This window comes from Phoca vitulina, unplaced genomic scaffold (assembly GCF_004348235.1).
Source record: "Phoca vitulina isolate PV1807 unplaced genomic scaffold, GSC_HSeal_1.0 scaffold73, whole genome shotgun sequence".
NCBI classification, from domain to species: Eukaryota; Metazoa; Chordata; class Mammalia; order Carnivora; family Phocidae; genus Phoca; species Phoca vitulina.
The window spans coordinates 4,457,414-4,482,143 of record NW_022589776.1 but is presented as its reverse complement, the minus strand read 5'-3'; the positions used below and the strand labels follow the sequence as shown (position 1 = coordinate 4,482,143).

Below are 24,730 nucleotides of genomic sequence, written 5' to 3'. Positions count from 1 at the left end.
ACAGTGACAGTGAAGCCAAAGGTAAAATGACTGGTGAAAGCACCTGTCACCCCTGACACCCACTCCTGGCCAGCTGTGCCTCTCTCTTCCCAATGTTTCCCTGTTGCCTGCCAGAAGGACCCAAGTCAAAGCCAGACACATTTTTCTGTTTAGTTTCAGTTCTTATGTCAACAAAAAGCAAATATCCCCACTGTCTTGTGATCACGAGCTGGGATTGTATAATTTCCTTAGTGGGGCTGGCTTCGGGTGACAGGAGCAGTCAGCTGGAGAGCTGTTTGCTGACTCCACCACATGGTTGGCAGAGGGTGAGCTCCCACCTTCCTCCTCCCCACCCAGACTGCCCCTTGCACACTTATCACAGCGTGGAAGCCTGGCTCGAACCACAACGATCGCTTACAGAATCCATCTCGAACTCTGCATATATTGCCTGGTTTTTCTCCTGGCTTCATTAAGTGTTGTCCATTTTGTCTTGACTGTGCTCCTAATTGTAATGCATTGCAAACACTGTCTTTTCTTCTCTCCCTCTCTTTACCTATCACACAAATGGAGTCAGTCCCTATTTTTTTTTTTTTTTTTGTCATTCTATCTCTTCTCTAGTGTAAGTTAAGCTGGGTGAAGAACAGGGGACAAGAGCTCTGCCTTTCTGACCAAAGCACCATCAACCAAGGAGCTGGTGTCTCCAGGTCTATCAAAACTGTTTCTCTCTATGCAGAACCTAAACCACCTGAAACCAACAACTGTGTCTTTGAGTTCAGACCATCTCTAAGCAAGTGAAATTCTTCCATGAATCTACCACCTGCTAAGTAGTCAATTGGTACAAAATACAAGCAATTCCAATCTTTTGCACCAATGATACCTGACTATCAGTCATGCATCCATTCTTTCCTCATCATTCCATGTCTTTCTGGTTCTCTCCTCAAGCACCATTATCTTTTCCCTAATGCATCCTTTCTCTGTCTCATATGATGGTCATGTCTTCTAAGGGCTGATTTCAAGTTTAAAGTTCCTCTGTAGAGCATTGAAAGCTCTCTAAAGGAAAGATGGAAAACAGAATTCTTAGTTGAGAATACATTATCATGCTCATAGTAATGGCAGCTTAATGAGGGCTATGTGCCTATCTATCATTTAGCTAGAAGCTTTTCAATTATTTCCAATCAGTCATCATTATGACTCAATGACATAAATACTTCTGTCCTCATTATTTCACAAATATGGAAGAACACTTAAAGAGACTAGTTTCTTTTGTTTGTTTTTACTGAAAATTATATAACTAATAAACAGTGGAGCCAAAATTTCATTCCGTGTTTGTCACCTGAGCCATGCTCTTAACTAATATATTCTACTACCTCCAAATGCTGGAAATGGTGCTATGGTAGCTTGGAGAAATGTGGAAAATTAGGCAAAAGCTAGAATCATGATATAATCCCCACCTCAGTAACAGAGGGAAGAAAATCAGACTCTTTCTCCAGCCTTCTTATATAAAGAAGGCTGGGAGTCAAACTATGAGCCACAGACAAACTGATTACAACCTATCTTGCTTACAAATTGTGGGAAAAGGTAAACTGTGAAATTCTCATCTTGAAGGCAAAAGTGGGACTGTGATTTCTGACAGGGAAAGGAGGACGAGAACGGGATAAGCGTCCCTACCTGCTGTCTGCATGAGAGAAACTGACACCCTAGTTAATGGGAACTGCACCTTGCATTTCTGTGAAGCTGTGCTCTCCTTGCTTGTTAGAGTCCTTATCTTTCCTTCAAGTGATTTAAAAACACCTGCCCTTCCCCCATTCAGCCAGGGAGGGGAGCATAAATCCCTTCCCTTCCCTGGAGCTTGGTCTTGATGACCACGGGTTTCCAACTCACCTGTATAGGCCTGAGGTATTTCCCACTGTTGGCCTGAAGGGCAAACCCCCTTTGACAGGTAATAGCACACTTCATGTGACCTGGGCCACCAGAGGTACAGTTCACCATATCGGCATGATCAAGCAGCAATGGCACACAGCTGCCCTGCTCCCCACAGGGCCGATGGACACAGCTGGGGACGACAGAAACAAAAGCATCTTAGACTCCAGACCAGCAGGCAGCAGCAAAAACTTTGCAGCTTCCTCTAGAAAGTGCCTCTAAACCAAAGAGAATGATTTTTCTCCAAAACCTACATTGAATTCATCGCCTCCTTCTGTGTGACCTGGAACCCTGCGACATGAAATAAACAAGAACAATATCAGTTAACAAGTAATGAATGATTAACTGACTTTCCACGGCTTTTCCAGGAGGACAAAATGGTGACAGGACAAAATGGTGACAGGACAAGGTGGGGAATGTGTCCCAAGACCTCTGGATGGCATCAGAAATGGCTGGATCAGAGAGCAATCCTCAAAATGTTTAACAACCAGTACTTCTGGGTCCCAAACAATCAGAGCAGACCCAGGTCAGGAGTGAATCCTTGGGGCCCCTGGTTGTGTCAGGTACTAATCTTTTAGTTGTTTGATTCCAGAGGGCCCTGGATGAAGGGTCTGGGTATCTGAGATGGCAGAAAAGTCAACATTTATTGGTTGGTATGGAAATATTTCTGACAACTGGAGCCATAGCACTATACACCACTGAAAATCAGCACTGGCTAATCAGAAATTGAGCCCTTGACAGGAAGAGGAAACTCACACATATTAAATCTCTGCCACATGCCTGACGGTTGTGCTAGGTGCTTCCAGGACATCATCTCAGCAGAGGAGGACCACTGCCTGGATCTCTAGGGTCAATCAGCCAGGAATGGGAGAGAGAGTTAAACTCTCCAAGTTCAGGTCTAGACCGTAACAGCAACAAGGATGCAACAGAGCAAAAAGAGCATTACCCTCTTCCCAAGGCAGAACCAGAGAAAAATTAGAGCATTGGCCCCATGCTGTCTGACTTTGAATCCTGGATCCACTATTTACTACCTATGTGATATGGCTGAGTTATTCATTCCCCAGTGTTTTAGCTCCTTCCCCCATAAGAAGGGGATAATAATGGTATATATCCCACAGGGTTATTACTGTTCTGGGTTAATTCCCTCTACTGCTCCACTGCAAATGGCTGAAGTCCCACCCTCAGTTACTTCTTTTCTGTTTGCCATCCATGCTTTTTGGTTTTCCCATTTCTATACATTTGTTCAATTTGTGGAGATTTCTAAAAGGCTTTTCTTCTCCAAGAAGCCCCTCTAGATGTTTTCCTCCTCTGAACCTCCCAGGGAAATTTTTAAAATAATTTCCTTCTAACACTTCTAATACTCTATCTTATATTATAGTCATGTGTGCATCTGCTTACTCTTTCATTTATTCATCCTTTGATCTACAAGGCAATTAGTAGCTGAGTATCTCCTAAGTGCTGAAACTCCCAACTAGATTATGAACCTCTCGAAGACAAATACAGACTCTTACCCACTTTTATATTCACCATAAAGCTTGCTGTAGTAAACACAAGAAAATTCTGCTGAATTAAATTTGCTCAGACAGCAAAGTAAGTCAATGGCTATTAAGATGGGTAATTTGTTAATTCTAAAGTGACAGATGGGACTCTGAAACACAAAAATATTATCATCAAACAGTGATTCAACCATCTTGCCCTACTCATTCATTCACTAATAAACATCTACTGAGCACTTATTGTTGGCAAGGCATTGGCTTGAGTACTGGGGGTACGATAAGTATCATGCCCTTAAGGAAATCATAATCTAGTGGGGGAGGCCAATGAGATATTTTCTTGCTCATGATGCTGTTACCAGTGGTGCTAAATATTAGCCAAAATGGCTACCGTGAGGCTCATCATCATTAATTTGCCCTATTTGCCCTAGAATTGTGTTAGCGGTCAATGACTTTATTAAAAAGCTGGGCAACAATACAAGAAAGTGAAAAATAAAATGTCATTGAATATGCACATATCACCTTGACATAATTGGGAATTGATTCTAAAAGCACTCATCTAAAAAGGATGGATTTGATCTGAATATGCTAAAGTTGCTGCTTCTTATCTTGTAGCCATAGGATTTAAATCATATGTCAGTGACATTCTCATTCTTTTATCTATGCTTATTAGCTATAGGATAGAGGTGTTGGAGTTGAGTAGTTTGAAAAAAACTTTTTTACTCTTTTGAGTTCTTATTATCCCTTCGATGGTATGGAATGCCTCAGATTCACTCTATGGAGTCTGGTGGAGGGAGGAATATATGAATTGGGGGGTAGGGGCTGTTAATTGTCAACACAAACTCCCCAAATCCAATGCTGATAATTGCGTAGGCAATATAGGAAATGAATCTTTGTCTCTGAGTCTTTATTGAACCTATCTGGATAAGGGATCTGAAACCTGACCATCCTTCATGGGGTGAGATCAGTACACCTCATTAGTGACGCCTAAAGAACTCCAAGTTTCAGAGATGCTGTATTCCTTGATGTCCACAAAAAGTCATATTTCTTCAGCGTGGTATGCAGAGAGTACTAGGAAACACAGTTATTAACAAGTTCTTGTTCATGTCAGCTTGTCGCCAAGAAATTAATGTGAAATAGTATGTGCTGTTTTTCAGTGACTCCATCCAATTAATTAATCCATGTCATCACTGAGGACAAATACGTGCTGAGATAAGACACAGAACAAATACTCTGAATGAGCTTCCCTCCATCAAGATGGGGCTCCATTAACTGCTGTTGCTATGACTACCGGTGTAAGAAGCCCTTCCAGCATTGGCAGTGGAGGAGGAAGAGTGAGACAGGGGAGCGTGTTAGAGAGGGGAAGTGGCATGAAATAAGACCAAGGCAAAAAAAGAAAAAAAGGCACCAAACCCAGACCTGTTTATGAAGTGAGAAATGGTTTTAGGGCAGCTGCTGCAAATTCTTTCACTAGCTTACATTTCCATTTGCTTCCTTTTTTAAGGAATTTGTTTTATGAGGACGGTGTTTGTCAGGTTACTAGCTTCTGATGGCATCTGGTACCAATTGTAGAATTCTCTCCCCTGCACCCCAACCCCCCTTTTGTGTTTCTCTTGCACTACAAACACCGCTTTTCTGAGGGCTGTTGTGTCCTCCATTTTTCTGCCCTCCCCAAACATTCTCCTTTCCACCTGGTGCTACACGAGTTTTCATATCGATAATGCTAATAGTAAAAACAGTTAGTCTTAAAACTTCTCTACAAGCCTTCTTCTTATGGTCTTCAGACAAACAGTAATGAAAGTGGCAGCCTCGGGGTCTTACAATGCCCCAGAGAGGTGGGAAGTTAGGTATTTTTCTTGGTTTGACATACAAGGAAACTGAAGCTGCTTGGAGACTGGCTGGAGGCCACACAGCGAGTCAGAGGAAAATCCTCGGGCTGGAGCTCAGAGCCCTCACTCTCGGGCCAGCCTAGACCATGAGGCCACCTCCCTGGGGGGGGATGAGGCTGCTCTCCTGTTGCTTTCTTCTCAGTTCAGGAGCTAGCAGTATAGGCCAGGGAGAGCCAAGAAGCTCCTCATCTCAGCAGGGCAGTTAGGGGGAAATACAGAATATTTAATAGTCTGTCTTCATTTCAAGCAGTTTTCTTTTATTTTTTTTATTTTATTTTATTTTTTTTTGCAGTTTTCTTTTAAATGATAACAAATCAAATTGTTAATATTTGTCCAGTTGCCACTGTCTGCAAGATGCCCTGCTTGGTGTGTTTTCTCATTTGGCAAAAGCTCCTTAGCCTTCCACCCACTTTTTCCAGATCTTTCCCCACACCCTATCACAATGTATTCTCAGGTAAGGATATGATGAATCCAGTCAGATGTGATTCACAGGTATTTCCATAGTAACAGGAGACAAAGTTTTAAACCAAAGGAATGAGTTTTTTCATGATGGAATTTTAAGTCAATAGGCCCTTAAAAATCACACTCTGTAGATGGCCACCTACCCATAATTCTAGCTCCATTCTTTGTCGCTCCATTTCTCTGATAAGCCTCTACTCTCTCTCTTCTGGTCCTCAATCCCCAAGGTCATTATGTTGGAGGGTTTTAAAAAATGCTTTCAATGAGGAATCCCTGTACAAAATGTTATGTTAACCCCAGGCTATCCTCCTCTTGTATGTAACCTGCTCCTGCGTACCCAGGCACAATCCTAATACCATCCTACCATAATGATGTGTGTGTGTCCTTTTGTTGGTTGGGTCTGTGAGTGACACCTGTACTTGGGAAACCTTTGTCGGCACAGTTCCATAAAAGGAGTGGTCCTCATGAGGCAGGCTTTCTCAATCATAGTTGTACATTAGACTCACTTAAGCAGCGTTTAAAAAGTATAGATACCCAGGCCTTGCCCCCTGGAGATTTTGATTCTGATGGCTTGTGGTGGGATTTTAGCATCTGTGACTTTATAGGTTTCAAAGTGTTTGGTGCTCACCACGAACGAAACCCAGCACCATGAAGGTCTGGTATGTGTAACCTGAAAGCTATGTCAATAAATTCCATAGGCCAAGACTATAAAATAGTAAGGCTGATTCCAGAAGAACCTGGTCCCACTGCTTGATTATTACACATCCATGTATTAAGTCATATTATCATGTAGAAGCCATAAGATAGATCAAAAGTATGCAACATTTTTCCTATTCTGAAGAAGCTTTCACCATAACTGCAGAGAGAATAATGAAATCATGTGTTACTGATTATAAATTCATGGCATTTCAGAGACAGTTTTAACATTGGGTATGATTTGATCTCAATGAATGATCAGAATTTGGAAAGGCAAAAAAGATATCCTAGAAAGTAACCTCTGATACTGTACAGAGAGAACACAGGTAAGGTGGCACTCCCAACACTTCAACAAAATTACCATTTCCTCCCCACACTGAGAACTGAAGAAAATTCATTATGTGTGTGGGTCTCTTAAATTATGACTAACAAATTTAGAGAACCTATAGTGAAAGGAGCCCACACCCATATTTGAAGACAAACTTACAGGCAAGTTCCCAACGCCTTCCACTGCCTTACAGTGGTTGCTGAAGAACAGGGTAAGGCTGACCCCAGAAAGTAGATATCATTCTCTGCAGAGGGAGCAGACAGACCCACTAAGAAACTTGTCATGAGCTATCTCCCAGGGCATCTCTTTTTCATTTTCCATTTCTTGAGGCCACTAGAAAGAAGTTGGTCTACTTCCCAGACAAGGTCCACATTTGGGAAGCTGGGTAGTTCCTGACAAATGGGTGAAGTCCTGGCTCTTCTGCCCACAGCTTCCCCACAGCTTTGGTCCAAGGATTCCCTGAGGGTCTGAGCCATCTGAAGGAATTTCAGGAGACTACAACACTATTCGAGATGCAATCAGAATTCATAGTGAAGGGGTACCTGGGTGGCTCAGTCAGTTGAGCATCCAACCCTTGATTCTGGCTCAGGTCATGATCTCAGGGTCATGAGATTGAGCCCCACGCTGAGTCCTGTGCTGAGCCCCAAGTTGGGCTCCATACTCAACATGGAATCTGCTTGAGATTCTTTCTCCCTCTCCTTCTACCCCTCCCCCCTGCTCATGTGTGATAAATAAATAAATAAATAAGTAAGTAAATAAAATCATAAAAAAAAAAAAAAAATGAATCCATAGTGAAACCCTACTTCTCCCATGTGAGGGCTAATGGAAGATTATATGCTAAAGACCACATTTGCTTGAACATGAATAATTCTGGGTGGGAGGAGTGGATGTGACTTTTAACAATGATCTTAGAGGAACCACAGTTTTTAAAAGTAAAATGGACCTTAAAGATAATTCAACCCAAATTCCTCATTTTAGAGGTGAGGAAAATGAGCCCAAAAGAAATGATGGGATATTCCAGAACACTAACACTACAATATAATAACCAAGATATATTTAATTAAGCTTTGGCTCAAACTCAAAATCAGGATGACATCAGCTCATGGACTTTTCTCAAGTCAACATCCCACCCTCCTTTAGGCAGCCAGAAAAAGCTGACCACAACTTGATATCTGGAATCTAGGTTAGTTTAGGAGAAACTGTTTGGCATCTGTGCCATACATTTTGAAAAACAGCATGGTATAATAGAGAAAGTAGTAGATAAAGGCCAATGTGACCTGGGTTCGGGTCTTGGCTTGTCCCTGCTTACATCTATGACCTTGGGTAAGTCTCTTAACTACTCTGGCCCTCTGTCTGCAAATTTGTGAAATGATGGGTTTGAACTAGGTTCTCTTAAAGGTCCCTTCCAGCTCTAACATGATATTTAATTTCCCAGATGAGGTGATGGTGGTATTGGGGTGGGAGTACAGAAAACCCATGAATGGGCAGCAGGATGTGGTGGAGAACCCAAAAAAGAGTTTCTCACAATCTTTCTTGCCCAGTGTAAGTTTTTGCTTAATATTCCAACTTTTCAGTTGCTTAGTTAAACAAAATATTGCAATTCATTTATCCAAGAAGTGCCACTATTCACCAAACAGCAATCCCAGTGGTTTCTGCAGAAACAGCTCTTTTAAGGTTAAATAGTAAAGAGGATCAGATTTCTGGCCATTCTCCTACTGTGTTTTATTGATTCTTATTGAAATAAGAGGGTGTGGGCTAAGAAGGAATGTATGCTCTGGATTTGGCAGCAGATGGAAGTAGAATGTACAGAATGTAGAGTTGACTGGAAGAAATGGAGTTCTCATTAATCTTGCCACCACCAATGGCAAAACCAAATAATAATAATAGCATCCATCCTTAGAGAGCTATGCTGTTTCTCCAAACCAATACAAAAAGATACAGTCTCTACTCTGGCTCCCCATCCTACCTCCTCCTCACTCTGGCTCCAACTTTGCTTTGTAGGACAGGAAACAGATTAAATGTCAAGTATATTTCCATCCGCCTTCTCAGGCAAAACAATACTGGTACTTTGAAGGGATTTACTGAAGCATCATACTAACCAGGAAGGTGAAATTAATTCAAATTCTTTTCCTCCAAAGATTCTCATCTGAGAGAAACAGAGGAATCTCAGTAGTAATTCTGTTTCTTCCCTCATGACAGAGAAATGATAAGATTATTGCACGAAGCAGACTTCTTCTATTCCTGTATGTTGGGAAAGCGGAGGTTCCCCTGCCTCTCTATTGAAGGTTTTGTCCTGAAGTCGGCCCCTTGGGAGAGGTCCATCTCTTCCTAGAATGTGACCTATTTGTAAGTTCAGGACTGGACTCTGGTGGCCCCAGTACTGGATAATTTGCTTCACTCATTTCTAATTCTGGGCACAGTTTTTACCATGCCTGGCTGTAACACTAGAAGTCCCATCCAAATGCCCCCTGTCCTTCTAAAGAGAAACAGATTTACATCACACAGCCAAAAGCGCTCCCTTTCAAATCCCTGCCTCACTATGTTTCAGAACCCATGATTTTAATGTAGATTATAAAATATGTGGAATACCAAAGGAAGTGTCCAAACAATTGCTGGCTAATTGGCAGAGGATAGGCTTCCTAGCATTGCATCAGGGAAACAGAATCACCCCTCAGAAACAACAGGGGCGCCTGGCTGACTCAGTCGGTACAGCATGCAACTCTTGGTCTTGGAGTTGTGAGTTCAAGCCCCACGTTGGGTGTAGAGATTACTTAAAAATAAAAAATCTTAAAAAAAAGAAATAACAAATGTGTATGTGTACGTAAATTATAAAAACATAAATTATATACATATAAAAATGTATTTTTCCAGTTTGCAAAGGCAGTAACCATCCCCATGTGGGACATTTCCAAATGAGGAGTGACTGCTGGAGCCCCCAAATGATTGTACTGCTGACTCTTGTCCTACCTACTATTCATCCCTGGACACCAATTAAACTATTAATCTGGGAGTGACACTTCCCCAGCCACATTCATAGGCCCAGCCTGAGGAATTGTGAAACACATATAGTTAAGTGAGGCAACAGTACAGTCCTGTGAATGAAGTTTAGTGGGCATGAGTTTTCTTCTGTGTCATTCCTAGAACAGTTCCTACAGGGCAGGAGGAAGGAGTAGCATGACTTCTCTGTGGCTATACAGAAGCTGTGTAAACTCAGGTCTTGAGGATTTGCAAGCCAGCACCTTGAATGAGTCTCAAATTCACACATGGAAGTTAAATAGATGTTCTGAAACCAGTTCCAATATATGTGTGTGGGGGTGCACATTCCCACACTTAGAACCAAGCAATTCTTGGGCACCAGCAGGATGTCTGAGCATTTAACTCAATCCTAACACTACCTGTCCAGAGAAAGCATCAGGTTCCACAGGTTAAGAGATCAATCCTACCAAACCGTCCCCATCCTCAACTCAGGCACCAGTCACAAACCCAAGTGGTTACCTATACTTCTGACTGACTGGCTATAAATCAGAGGTTCTCAGAACCTCCTCCTCAGGTTTGATTAATTTGCCAGAACCGCTCAGAGAACTCAGAGAAACAATTTACTTACTGGTTACTAAGTTATTATAAAATAATAAATAGAACTCTAGAACAGCTGGATGGAAGAGATGCCCAGGGCAAGGTATGGAGAAAGGACACAGAGCTTCCATGCCCCCTTCAGGTGTGCCACCCTCCCCAGTCTCCATGTGTTCACCAACCCAGAATCTCTCTGAACACAGCCTTTTGGGTTTTTCCGGAGGCTTCAATACATAGGCTTGATTGACTGATTCAACCTTCAGCCCCTCCCTGCTCCCTGGTCAAGGGGTAGGACTCAAAGTTCCAACCTTCTAATCATGTGTTTGGCTGTACTGACAAGCAGTCCCATCCTTCAGTGCTTTCCAAAAGTCACTTCATTCACATAACAAAAGACACCTTTATCAGTCTCAACACTTAGGAAATTCCAAGGGCTTGGGAGCTGTGAGCCAGGAACCGCAGACTAAGACCAAGTATCACAATATTGCAGAAGTAGAACATAAAACACGTGCTGGGCCCCTTTGGGAATCTCCCTCTCCCCCTGGCTTCCTTTCCCCAGTTTCTGGGGAAAGTTTCTGGACTCTCCAACAGAAGCTTCACATTGTTCCCATCATCTCATAATCCGGGGATTTGTCAGTCCTTGGTTGACATCAGATTTGGAATATTCCTCCCTTCTGTTCTTTTGTTCCCTCCAGCTCTCCCAACCCTTGCAATGGCTATGGCTCATTTTCTTATGGAGAAATGAAGGCCCAAAGAAGGGAGGGAAGGAACTGTCCTGAAATCACGTGGTAAGACTGATGATGTAGCCAATAGTAGGAGACAGGGGTCTGGACTTTGGGCTTCCTGCCACTTCAATCCCCAGACTTCCTCTACCTCCACGGTTATGGCTACATAGAACCAGACAGGGCCTGAGAGTCATTCCAACCAGAACTTATGGTCAACTCCGTCAACAGTGTCTGTCTACTTGGCAGGCTGGCAAAATGACAGAATCCTAGAAATACTGTTTTGTTTTTATTTTCTGTACTCTTTCCACCAGCTGCTATGAAATCAGACCATAAGGACAGGGCCAGCCCTGAGCAAAATTGAGAAGCAGGTGACAGTTTAAAATCTCTCTTTTCAGTACCACTTTTTCTGTTTCTGGTACTCCCCATAACTTCCAGATGCCTATACTAGGGTGCATTTAGCAGGGCCTTGGTCTATTTTTGAATACGAGAATAGTTCTGCTATAAAGAGTTGATAACAACTTATGACGTTTCTACTTCTATTCAATAGTTATTTACTATTTTAAAGAGACCCTCGGAGATAACCAAGACTTGAAGAAAATCTTTCCTAATGCTGGAATTTCAGACAACATGATAAGACATAGAGGAGTCATTATTTCAAAGTTATTGTTTTGAAACTAGCCTATTCCTTAGAGGGAGACTCCAACTCCCAGTCTTCATAAGTTGTTTGTGCCTATTCTTAGCTTTTGACCAAAAGCCGCCACCTAACCAGTTCTCAGAATGCCTCCCACTAAGAATCATCACAGACAAGGTAATATTTTAATAAAGGCTATTTCTAGAATAGTCTAGTCATGCACCAATAAACCCCTCAATGAGACCAAGTCTGTGACCTTTTCATTTTTCCTCTGTAACCCCTCAAGAACAAATAGTTGAACAGACTCAAACAGCTAACTGTACCTCCCAAAGTAGACCTGTTGTTCACCAGGCCATCTGTCATTGGTCAAAAGAATCAGAATCCTCTCCAGCGATTCTCCTCTTTCCCTCTTATTTTATGGACAAATCATTCTGGGAAAAGGAAGTTAGGCAAGAAACCTAGGGAACAATTGAGCAGCTATAATTCTTTCTTTGCTTAAGAAACAAAAACAGATTCAATGTTAATTTGCTAAACTGCTTTGGGGAAGAAGATAATCAAATGAGTAGAAATGTAATACATATTTCATTTCTATAGTGCCTTTCCCAGCAAGAGAGAACACTTCCCATCATCCTGGAGTATTAAAAGCAAACCCTCTTCTAAAAACAAAAGAAGAAGAGCCAAAACAAATGCTTTAACCTATAGCCCCTAGAAAAAGAAAGGAAGGAGCTCTTCACTTTGTGAGGCTATCAAAAGGGAGGTGATCTGAATGCTGTACATAGAAATGAGCAGGGGAAGGAGAGGCTTGGCATTGTAGAGTCCCAATCCAGGCAGAGGAGGAAGGGAAACGGTTGGCATTTCAAATCTTAGCTCCAAATAATTGAAGCACAATAGGAATTGGTAAAGCAGCAGCAATCAGGGTTCCAGAGAATAATGAAGCATGAAGCAGAATGACGGATAATAGAGATGGAATGATCCTATTACCAAGAGCAGGCTCACAAACTGATTACAGTGGGAATGGAATGCCAAGGCACTGAGCTGTGCTCTGGCTATGTGCCCCTGGACAGGGGTTTGGAGGCCTTATAATGTAGCCCCAGCTCTACCCCTAATCTACAGTATAACCAAGAAGAAATATTTTGACACTTGAGTCCCAACATCTCCCAAATGGAAAACACAGCCACTTCCCCCCAGAAATTCTCTGGGGATTTTAAAATCATAAAAGAGAAGTTCTATGGAAAAGTTGCTCTCTGTTCTACTGCATCCCTCCACCCCCAACCAAAATTCCACATCTATAGTGAATTCTCCAAGGACAACAGAGGGTGACCCAAAAATCTTCTGGACTTGACTCACTGATGAAGCTCTATCTTCTACTCTATCTTCTTGGTCAACAGATCTACATTTTCAAGAACTTTCTAAGGCTAAAAACATCTTTTTGTCACAGCACAGGGGTGCTATTGAAGGGGGGGTTGAAAGAGATGAGGCAGCTAGGGTAAGTCAGCCTGAGATATAGCATTAGCCCAGCATATTACTAAAGGTCATAAGTTGCAGACAGGAAACTACGAGTTATTTGGTAATAGCTATGATTTTTCTCCCTGGATTATTTAGTTTTGCAGTCCCTGCTTTAGGAAACAGAATCTGAAGAATAGAGGCTACCCAGAGACAACAGAGTTGACTATACTAGTACACATGTCCATAAATTTGCAGGTGTCCCTGCATCCTGAGGCATTCCCAACCAAACCAGATACACATTATTCTTTGATTACTCAGTTGTTGTTGGTTTTTTTAAAGATTTTATTTATTTATTTGACAGAGACAGACACAGCGAGAGAGGGAAAACAAGCAGGGGGAGTGGGAGAGGGAGAAGCAGGCTTCCCGCTGAGCAGAGAGCCCGATGAGGGGCTCGATCCCAGGACCCTGGGATCATGACCTGAGCAGAAGGCAGACGCTTAACGACTGAGCCACCCAGGTGCCCCGATTACTCAGTTTTAAAATGACCTGATTCTCATCTTTACACAAGCATGGTTGACAAAACATGACAGGTATTTTAATTATGTACATGTACATTTTTATGTTAAGTATATGAGAGTCAGAAGCTGAACGCCAACTGATATCCATAATAGCAGCCTAGTAGTAAATGTTTTCAATGCAAAAGGTAAATTTTAAGAGTTGTTGCTTTGAATATAGAATCATACAAGAGCACAGTGTATGTGTTCATTATGTTTTCTTGATTCAGACTTTATGTGTTCATGTTTAGTTTGCTTTAAGTAAATAGAAAAATGCAGATTAATGTAGAAAAAGAAAAAGAAAGAAAGAGGAGAAAATCTGGGGATGACATTGCTCTTTACAAAAATATTTATTTTTTACTTAAAAAATAATACCCTTCTGAATGGCACAATCGTTTAAAAAGCCAAATCATTTTAAAATGTAGTTATATAAAAAATATATAAATAAATAAATACAATGTAGTTATATAATTCATTACACATTAACCTTTTCCAAAAGATTGTCTCGTATAAAGTGAATACACATACACACATGCACATATAGCCACATTTTACTAGACCAAAATTGCTAAAACAATTAACTCTCAATTATCCAATATTATGAAAAGAATCAGAATACAGATTTTTTAAACAATAGCCACGTTTTTTATTTTTAGATTTTATATGATTTTATGATTTTCCAGGAAACAGATATTACTGATTAAATTTCACTTTAATGAATAATAATTCTAGTTGAGCCATGGAGAAGGTGGCTCTAAAGGTGGCTCAGGTTTGGAATAAGGAAAAATGGACTAGGGAAGAGAATATGGATGGATATGGATCATTGCTAAAATGGATATGGTGTAACTAGATAATGGAGAGTTGAGGGGACATTTTCTAGTAAGACAGCTGCTTAGATAATCCACCTACTAAGAATAGGGAATTTCTATGAGAAGATGTTGCTCTTAGAATCTCTGTTCTTCCCTCATGCTTTTTTTCCAAATATAATTTGAGGGAGGGCAGCAGGGTTTCTTGGATGGTAGTAGACATGGATATATTTCTGAAACAATTTCTATTCTTATAATGGAACGTTCCTTTACTAAAAACAAATTTCTTGGATCCTAGTCTTAGTTTTGCTAATCTCAAATAAGGTGAATTTGTACACTCTGAGTCTGTTTCCTTAACCGAAAAATGATTCCCGGCACATTGTAGGCATTTAATAAATATTTTTGAATGATGAATGGTCCATCTCTTTCTATACAGAGACATACATGCACACACACACACACACACACACACACTCAAACCACATGCACACACACCATATAGAATAATTGGTTTTACAAATCAACTTACATTAAAATTTTCAAAAACTTTCTTCTACTTGAAGTAAAATATAGTAAGCATACACAAGGTATACACTCACACTCTCACACACATATCCATTGTATTAGACCTAAATTGTTACACGAATCTACCTTCAGTTATCCACAATGAAAAAAAGGATCAAAGCATGACTATATATAGTTAATGAGAAAGAATGAGAGTGAGAACAAGAGAGAGAAGAAAGAACTTAGGTTTCTACATGGATATTCATTTGAAATAATTAATATCATTCAATAGTAGATTGGAATACTTGGCGTTGATAAGCTATAGTTTAAGGTAAACCTCAGAACCCACAACAATTTTTTATTTATGAATATCTATTACTTGTTTTCTATCTCAATCAGAATGTATATTTATACTGAATAAGTTAATGAGGTATTTATACTTCATGTTTGCCTTGGACTTAAAATAAGTTCAAAACATTAAAAAAAGAAAATATGCATTTCTAGTTAGGTCAAATCTATTTAGAAGTTATACTGAAAAGTGGTCTGAAGATTAAAGCCAGGACCTTAAAGGAAATCTTAGCTGGAACGTAAAAGGCAAAGAACAAAAATGGGATTTCTTCTGGGTTCCTTGACAAGATCTTTCCTGCCACTTTGCAATCCTAGAGATGCACCATGTAAATATTGCTCTTTGGCCCGTTAGTGTAATGTCACGTGTTCCCAGTAGATGTAACTGGAGAGACTTCCAGGAAGAAGGGGCATCTCTTCTAGATTCCCATGTGTTTTCCCCTCCTGGCCTCTGCAGCACTTGACATCTGACAGGGCTTCAGTCCGGTGGTGCTCACGCTGTAAGGAGTTTCAGGGACACCCTGCACAGCTCAGCAAGGCCTACCAGCACTCTAGCTGGAGCAAGCCTCAAAGGCGACCCACTGATAGACTTCCCAGAAAGTTTCACCAGTGCCCAGTGGGTGACCTCCAGAAAGTGTCAGCAGCACCCCAAGGGCAGCTTTCCAGAAGTCCCAAGAGTGCTTGAGCAGGCAGCTTCCAAAGAAGCTTTGATCAGCACTCCAGTGGGTGGTTTCCTGCTTGCTGGCCCCAGACTCTAAAACCTCAGCAAACTTCTGTGTCATCCATTGTGCCATCGCCAAACCCACTCTGATGAGATCCAAATCATAGCCTTAGGTGGGGAGCCTTTTCCACATTTGTTCCTTCCTCTGATACTCTTCCCTCACCTCTAAATGGAAAATGGAATGACTGCTCCCTTTATCCCCCATTCTTCTATTCATTAGGGTTCTCTTAAGTAGTTAACCCTTTGTAGTTCCCCTAAGTAGTTAATAGTTCTTTATATTAAACTCTCCCTATTCTAATTACTGTGTCCTCACTGGACCCCGACTGGCATAGAATGGACCTGTATGTGGTACCAGGAGATAGATTCACAAAGGTCAGATCTGGGGATCTGTTTGGTTGTACCTTTGGGCTTGAGTACAATGCGGAGCTCCTTGTCAATGGGAAATGGGATGCTAGCAGTCTATAACATGCAGTGGGATAAATAACAAGCATTACTTTTGGTTGATGGTGATGAAGAGCCAACTAGAAATACATACCCTGGGAACGCAAGTGGTTGCTGACTTAATGGAAGCTGTTCTTTACACCGCTGCTGAGCATGGCACAGCCGCAAAAGAGAAGAAAGCTCGCTGAAGCCAGGAAGAGAAGCCCTTCCTCCTGTAGTATCTCTCCATTACCCACTTCTGACAAAGCTGAACACTGTGCCAGCTGGCAAAGGATAAATATCAATGAAATCCTGTTCTAGTATTTACACATGCACATGCTGAGAGTGACCTGAGAGCTGAGAAGCAAGAAACTGATCAGTGGCACACCTTGTAAAAAGAGGAATGGAGAAAAACAAAGATGAGGAATAGTGTGAAAGCTTATATGGGTGGTGCTCCTGCCTGGTGCTAGCATGTGCTATGCACTCCACATGTATGCTTCTCGGTTAATCTCACAAGAATGCTATGAGGTCATTTTCCCCTGCTTCCCACTTAAATTCCAACAGAAAAAATATGAAAACTCTTATCAGTATCAAAAACCAAGACGGACAGCTGGAATCTGTGAGGATTTCCTCCTGATTTCAAAATGTATTGGAGTTGAATTGAGAAACATCACTGGAAGCCAAAGCATGCATTTTTTTTCATGAGGGGGGGAAAAAAAAGCAAATAAGGAATAAAGCCATGCTAAAAGGAGAGAGGGAAAGGGTCATTCTTTCCTCATTCTCTGGCTTCTCTTGAGATTGGCAAACTGGGCACTGCGTTTCAGGGGTCACAGATCTGTTTTTTGTCCTTTAGTCCTCATCAGTACCACCCTTTCATTACTGACTTTAAGACTTCAGGTCAGGAAGTATGAGGGTCTTGGTCCAGTGGGGTGGGAGAGAGTGGGCGGCGAGGGAGAACCACTGGCAAAGGCCATGGAATCCTGGAAGATAAATGTCCCAAAGGTAAAAATACTACAGGGTCCTAAAGATACTAGAAGCTTGAGGACCATGAAATAAATTTTCAGAATAAACAGTACCATGGAGCAATATGCCCTGGGCTCATTGGCAATGAAGATAGCAGAATGTTAAAAATAAATGAAAGGCAAGTATTTACCAAATAAATATAAACAGAAGGAAAGCAGGGATGGAAATTTAAATTCCAGACAAAGTAGAATACAAAGCCAAAAGCATTTAACAGAGCAAAAGGGTTGGCACAAGGTATGATCCTAATGAAGATAAAAGAGTCACAAGCAGTTATGCACCTAATTCTGTAACATCAAATTATAAAAAGCCAGAACTCTTTGAAATACAAAGAAAAGTTAAGGAAGCACAGTTGTTTGGGAGATTACACTGCAACCTGTTATGGAGAAGGTCGATGAAAAAATCAAAAAGACAGAAAGTGCAATTGTGCCTGGGGTGCAGAGCTGTGCAGGTCGCGTCTTACTGTCTGGATTCCTTCTTGGTGTCTGCGATTCAGTTGTGAGGAATATGAGTTGGCAAGTAAGATCAACATTCAGACCTAGAGCAAGACGAGATGATGAAAAATCTTCGCAGCCGGTTGGGCCTGTGGTTGCCCAGCTGTCTCCTGCTGAGCAACCTCAAGGGGAGGAGCCACCGACTGAACGTAAGGATATTATACCTGATCAAGAGAAAAAAGGAGCATCTGTGGTTCAAGGGCCTGCCCCGGAACCTAATCAAAAGGAACTGGCTGGTGAAAAGACTGGGGGTGAGCGTGGAGATGGTCCTGCTGTCAAAGGGAGGGGACTTGCAAATCTAGAGCCCCTTAAGATGCCCGAGGCAGGTGAATGGAAACCGCAGATTTAAACGAAGACAGGCTGAAGCCACGTGGGCACTTCTTGTGTTGAAAAGTGGCTAAAATTCTCTCAGTAAAGTTTTGTTCTTGTGTTGAAAAGTGGCTAAAATTCTCTCAGTAAAGTTTTGTTCTTGTGTTGAAAAATGGTTAAAATTCTCTCAATAAAGTTTTGCAGTTTTGTCCAAAGAAAAAAAAAAAAAGACAGAAAGTGCAAATGTTGCAAAGAAAGGAGTGGTCAGAAGTTTCAACCATTGTAATCAGCCCATGCCCTGGAGAAGGAGATGATGTTCATCCTCAGAAGATTCAATGCTGGGGGATCTGTTGCATTTATCATCTTGTAGGAGTAGAGAAGTTACAATCAATGTTTCCATTACATTATGTTCATGTAACTAGAAGAACAAAATTCTGTTGTAGGAGAAATTACACGCCCATCAGCAATTCTTGCCTATTAGTAAATTCTTCTAAACTTGACTGTGTGAATTTCCAAAGTAGGTAATAAGAGTCCTGATTAAATTAGAGTCCTGATTATCTGGAAGCTAATTCCTCTCATTTACTCAAAGTAACCTATCAGTGCCTGGAGTATATCTTGGATACATTCTAAATCTCATTGCATTAATCACAAAAGTGGTTCCCACTTCCCAAAGCCATCAACACAATCCTGGCATGGTTGGGGGTCTGCCTGATTCTCCAACTCATGGGATGCTGTGGCAGGTTATGCAGCAGTGGCATAACTAAGTGGCTAGAGCTAGAAACAGCCAGAAAGAAGGAGTGAATTGAGCTCTAATTGAGCACCAGTGGCTAAAACCAGGAACACAAAACTTGGTTTTCAAGACTAATGGTTCATTATCAGTAGACTAAGCCCAAAGGGTCATAAACTGGTAGCCATCATAGCAGAACGAGAAACAAGATGAAGAGAGAGATCAAAGCTAAAGGGTCCAAGGTAAAGATCATAAACATCACTGGAGAGCCAGACAGGTTTATTGGCCTTCAGCTGAGATTCTGTGGGCCAGTCGGGCAGGTTTAAAGATGCAGATTGTAGGAGGGACGGGCCATTGGTCATTAATGGTTAAATACAGAGTGGATAATACATCCTCTACTGCCAGGCATCTGTCAGCTCTCCATTGCCCATTTTAGTATTAATGGAATTCAGGTCATAAGGGGTAAAAATGAGGTAGCCAGGAATCCCTCTCACTATGCCCAGAATTTGAGGGTTTCATATTATGATCTATCCACATCTACAACTGGGATTGATATAAAGATATAAAAAAAATCTTCTATTTTTTGAGAGTACATAGGGATTCAGATTTTAAATCTGTTCACAAAGAAAATATATGAAATCTATTAGGTTCCCTGTGTATCAAAATTTACTATATTGCACTGATTTGCTGGCTGAGAAGGGAAGCCAATTTGCATGGCTCCTGTCAGTCATATGTGGTTTGGAAATGCTTGTGCATTCCACATACACTCTGTGTAAACTGGAGAATCATATCCTATTTCTACTGGTTTGCATGCATGCATATAAAGCTTGTTTTTCCCACAGTGCCAAATGAAAATAAGTGAACGAGCAGCAGTGATCACAATTAATCTCCTTCTTTGTCAGAACTTCACAGCTGTGATGGTGAGGGGAATTCTTGTCCCTCAGGTCTGGAGAGGCTATGACTTCTACTTTTTCTGGTTTTCTTGTTTAGTTCTGTTCCATCCAGCATTTAGAGATAAAGTCTGTTACTATCATTCAACAGTGTTTCTGACACCTACTATGTGCCAGGCCGTCTGCTAGGTACTGAAAGATACCGCATGGAATTTCCACTAGAGAGAGTTCAAAGCTTAGTGGAAAAGAACAACAAGTAAACAAATAGTTATCACCCAATGGGATAGCTGTTTCTGCGGAGTGTGGGTTATGTACAATGCCCTACGGAAACAGGCAAGGAATTTGCCAAGATTTCACAGAAGGTGAATCCTGATGGTGAAGTATGAGTTGAAGTGAAGAAGGGCTGGAAGGTATTCAAGAAAGTAGGAACATAATGTGCAAAGACATGAAACTCATCAAGAACACATGTCTCAGGGACCTGAAAGAAATTCTGTATGGCTTGAGGCCAAAGGTAGAGCCAGTAAAGAAAATCATTTGAAAAAACCTAGGAGAGAGGCAATAATTCTAGTAAACAATGTTATTTTAATAGTCTACATTCCTGTGTTAATATTTGAAGATGTTTGCTCAATAAGAATACTTAAGAGTTGCAGACAAATATTACTTCAACATCCAGACTCTATTCCTTATTGCTTTTCTCTTTCTAGCATTTACAACAACACCTGGCACACAATTAGGACTCAATTAACAAACTATTATTACTGTATGTGGTAGATGGCCTCTAACATGGCCCCTAGTGATTCATGCCCTTCCCCTTGAGTATAGGCTGGACTTACTGACTCATATCTAATGAAAAGAATATGCCAGAAGTAATGGATTGTCACTTTCAACATTATGTTTTAAAAAGGCTATAACTTTTTTATGGCCTCCTGTAGCTTTTGGGTGGCTTTTATGGTCTCCTGTAGCTTTTGGGTGGTGTTCTGTGTACTTACCCTCTCTGGCTCTTTTTCTCTGTTGGATCATTAGCTGCTGTATCATAGGATGCTCAGGCAGCTTATGGAGAAGCCCACATGGTGAAGAACTGAACAACGCCTATGTGAGCATGCCTATTGCTAGTACCAATGTGAGTGAGCCTGGATGCAGATAATCTGAGGCCTGCCAACCACCACATGGGTGAGCTTGGAAGTGAAATTTGCAGCTCCACTTGAGCCTTAGGTTGTGGTAGCTTTGGTCAACAGCTTGATGGCAACCTCATAAGAGACTCTAAGCCAGAAGCACCCAGCTAAGTTGCACCCAAATTCCTCACTCATGGAAACTGTGATAAGCCACTAAATTTTGCTATAATTTGCTATACAGCAAAAGATAACTGATATACTACACACTACTGTCTACTCCCAGTCCCTAATCAAATCTCGGTTTCTGGTATACCTAGTTTGGGCATGGTGGTATCAAATCTCCTATTTGGTGACTGAGCACTGCCTGGAAGCTTTTGTGACTGGGATCCTAATTGCCTGAAACCTCACTCCTTGAGGGAATGAACTCTGTTACCTATAGTCCCACTCCATTGATTAGACCACTCATAGAATGAGTCCAGCCCACCTGCAGCACACACCATTGTATGGCCTGCTCCCTCCTACCTTCGGGCCACCCTTGGGCACACCAACACTACAAAGTACAATCCCTCTACTAGCTGAGGCAGAGAGTTCAGGAAACCTCTATCTAGATGATGACAATCACAGATGTCCACAGAAAGACCTATGTAGATAATATATTCCTGATTTCCATATGTAACTCCAATTGATTATACGACATGCCTTGAAAACTAATTGTGAAACTTGCTGTATACACTGTCCAGGTGGGAACAAGTGGAAAAATATACATTGCTTAGGGAACATTGAGTTTTTGGCAAAGAATTTTTGGCAGTTTATATAACCATGTTGATTTGAAGGCAGTGGTTTTATATGTAAAAAAGATTTTAAGACCTTGTAAAGATGTTAAATATTTACATTAAAAAAATTATTCTCAGTTAAGAAAAGAAGAGCAAAATGTAAAACCCAAGTGTACCTTCTATGAGTTGTTCTTTGCTTGTCTCTTATGTCTTTTTAGTAGTTTTTAGACCCACTTTTTAGTTAGTGATTAAGCACCCACTGAAAACAAAATGCTATATATGAAAATGATAGTAGTACCTCACAACCACAAGAAAAAGAAAAAAAAAAGGAGAAAAGAGACTCTGTACCTCTGTCCCTGATGATTTTGCCCCTCATGCTCTGGGATGCACTTATTGGGAGTTGAAGGACTTATGTGGGAAGATGTCCTTAGAGCCACTGCTGAGATGCCCACCAATGGGGATGAGAAATTCAGCAGCACTGAGGTGGTACAGTGGGAGAGGACATTCAGGTGATGGGTCACATTGATAACCAGTGGGTTATGCTGGCATGACAGCTCATAGGTTCCTGAAGAGAAATAAGGAGATGAATAATACTGTAAGTCATTCATATAGCACTGTGTTCCATACCTAGCATTCCTTTTATCTTCTCAACAGCTGTGTACTGTAGGCAAGGTCCCAAACAATATCAGAGTCAGATGCCAAGCTGATTTCAGGGTCTATTGGATCATCCTCTAGTGGCCCTGAAGGGATCACTGTCAGACTCACCAAGAGAGTGGTTGTTCCCACTGACATCGGTCAGGTGAACAGTCACTGTCGGCCGCTGATGTTCTCTGAGTACTGGGCCATCAGATGTCAAGAAAACGAAAACTGCCGTGGCCACTCCTGGTCTACTGAAACACACCTAGGCGTAAGCACATATATGTGTGAGTCATCATTTCCACCGGGCTAGCAATGTGTTACACTATTTTTACACTTATGAGAAAAATATGGAGTAGGCACAAAAAGATAGCCGAGGTTACACCAAAAATCAAAATTAGATGAAAAAAGATAACTTTCAGCTACTGAATGTCCCACCTTTTTCTGAGATTTTCTTTTTTTTTTTTTTTAACCTCAACAGTTCCTTTTTTCACTTGGACCTGTCTTTCTTTAAATTTCTCAAGAAGATCAATGAAAGAGACCATTGCTGGAGACAATAAATTACTGCATAGCCAGTCAATCTTATCTCCAAAGTGGGAGAGAAGTGGACAAGAGACACCAAGCTAACATTCTGTTGTGAACTGGCATAGTTCAGAATGTAGTTCATCCTTCCCCATCTTCCTGTCTTCCCCCTAAACATTTTATCTGAACCTCTCAGTTAACATGTGGAGTATGACATGAGAGGCAACTTCAGTGTCTATTGTTTCTGAGACTAGAAGCTGCCAAACTGTTTATTCTCATGCATTTCTGCTGGTGCCCCCAAGCATATATATGCTACCCTACCCATGGCTGAAAATAAGCCAACACTGAGGGACAAGAAATTCAGTTATTTGTAAGCAATATTCCTAGATGCTTAGGATGATTAACAATAAAACAGTCTTTCGGGGTGCCTGGGTGGTTCAGTCATTAGGCGTCTGCCTTTGGCTCAGGTCATGATCCCAGGGTCCTGGGATCGAGCCCCACATTGGGCTCCCTGCTCAGCGGGAAGCCTGCTTCTCCCTTTCCCACTCCCCCTGCTTGTGTTCCCTCTCTCGCTGTGTCTCTCTCTGTCAAATAAATAAATAAAATCTTTAAAAAAAAAACAAAACAATAAAACAGTCTTTCAAAGCAAACCATGGGAGTTCTGTCCCTAGAAATCCTTTAGTATAAAAGAAAGCATCTTTGAGATTGGGAGATGATCTGGAGAGCTTATGTCCCACACAGAAATTATTTGATGTAGTAATTCTAGCTTTATTTTATGTCCTTTAGCTCAGTATTACTCTTCATTTCTGTTGAGAGTAAATCTCTACGTTACTTGGTACTACATGGTTGCTACATTATGAGATTCTGGAGCTGGACCTTACAATGTTCTCTGTGCCTTTCTATAGATTTTATCTGGTTCTGAGGGTGACGAAGCTCCAGGAAAACTATCCTCAGGGTTAAAGAAGGGTATATCTAATGGCAGGAACCTCTTCTAAAAATGGGGAGGAGAAGGGTAAAACATGTTTTCCATTTTACCAAGAATTCTTCCTTGTGTGCAGGCTGATTTTTCCTGAGTCTTGGTGGTGTGTTTATAGAGTGTCCGTTTGCACTGCTGGCTTAATTAGGGTGATTTTATGATTTGCAGTGGTCAATGCAACACAGCTCTCCCTTCTTCCTCTCCTCCTTTGAGGGAAAGACCAGCCACACTCTCTTTTTACAGTGTCTTTTTCCCTTCGTTTCATTTCCCCTCTTTGAAGTAATAAATATTCCTTTATAACTTAAGAAATATCCAGACCCATAGGTTACGGCTTGCAATACGAGGTCCTTTGTCCCTGACTGGATGAGAGCTAGACATGAAACATACCATAAGGTAAACAAGAGCCTAACGCAAAGTCCTCAACTGCAGCAGCAAAGGACATCAAAGTCCCTTGGGAACTCCCACAACCTCTTCCTTTTCCTACACCACAAAAGAGACCTGAGTACTGGAAGAAAGTTCTGGGTTGTTTCCTGAGCCAGGAACAGACGGAGTCCAAACAAGTACATGGTGGCTTTACCCCAGTAGGCCTCAGACTTGAAGAGTGGGGTGGGTTCAACAAGGAACAGGAGCGCTGAGTCTTCCCACCTTCTGTTGGGTCTCAAAATAGACACCACCCACCTGAGACAAATTAGGAGGGGTTGGTCTTACGATGGTGTGGATTTCTCTGTCCTGAGGGCCCCTGCCCAAAATCTCTAGCTCATTTTGCATCTCCTGGCAATGTGCCTCCT

General features: G+C 41.4%; 1 protein-coding gene across 1 annotated transcript in view; it reads right to left on the bottom strand.

The window, feature by feature from the left end:
• The window catches only part of PAPPA2 (pappalysin 2), a 283,912-nt gene that overhangs the window by 75,160 nt on the left and 184,022 nt on the right, over positions 1 to 24,730 (bottom strand). Inside the window, exons 12-14 of the mRNA XM_032393459.1 lie at positions 22,574 to 22,709; positions 22,157 to 22,373; positions 1,861 to 2,032 (exon numbers count right to left, since the gene is read on the bottom strand). Coding sequence (XP_032249350.1) covers positions 1,861 to 2,032; positions 22,157 to 22,373; positions 22,574 to 22,709 — 525 coding nt within the window. The remainder of the gene's footprint in view (positions 1 to 1,860; positions 2,033 to 22,156; positions 22,374 to 22,573; positions 22,710 to 24,730) is intronic.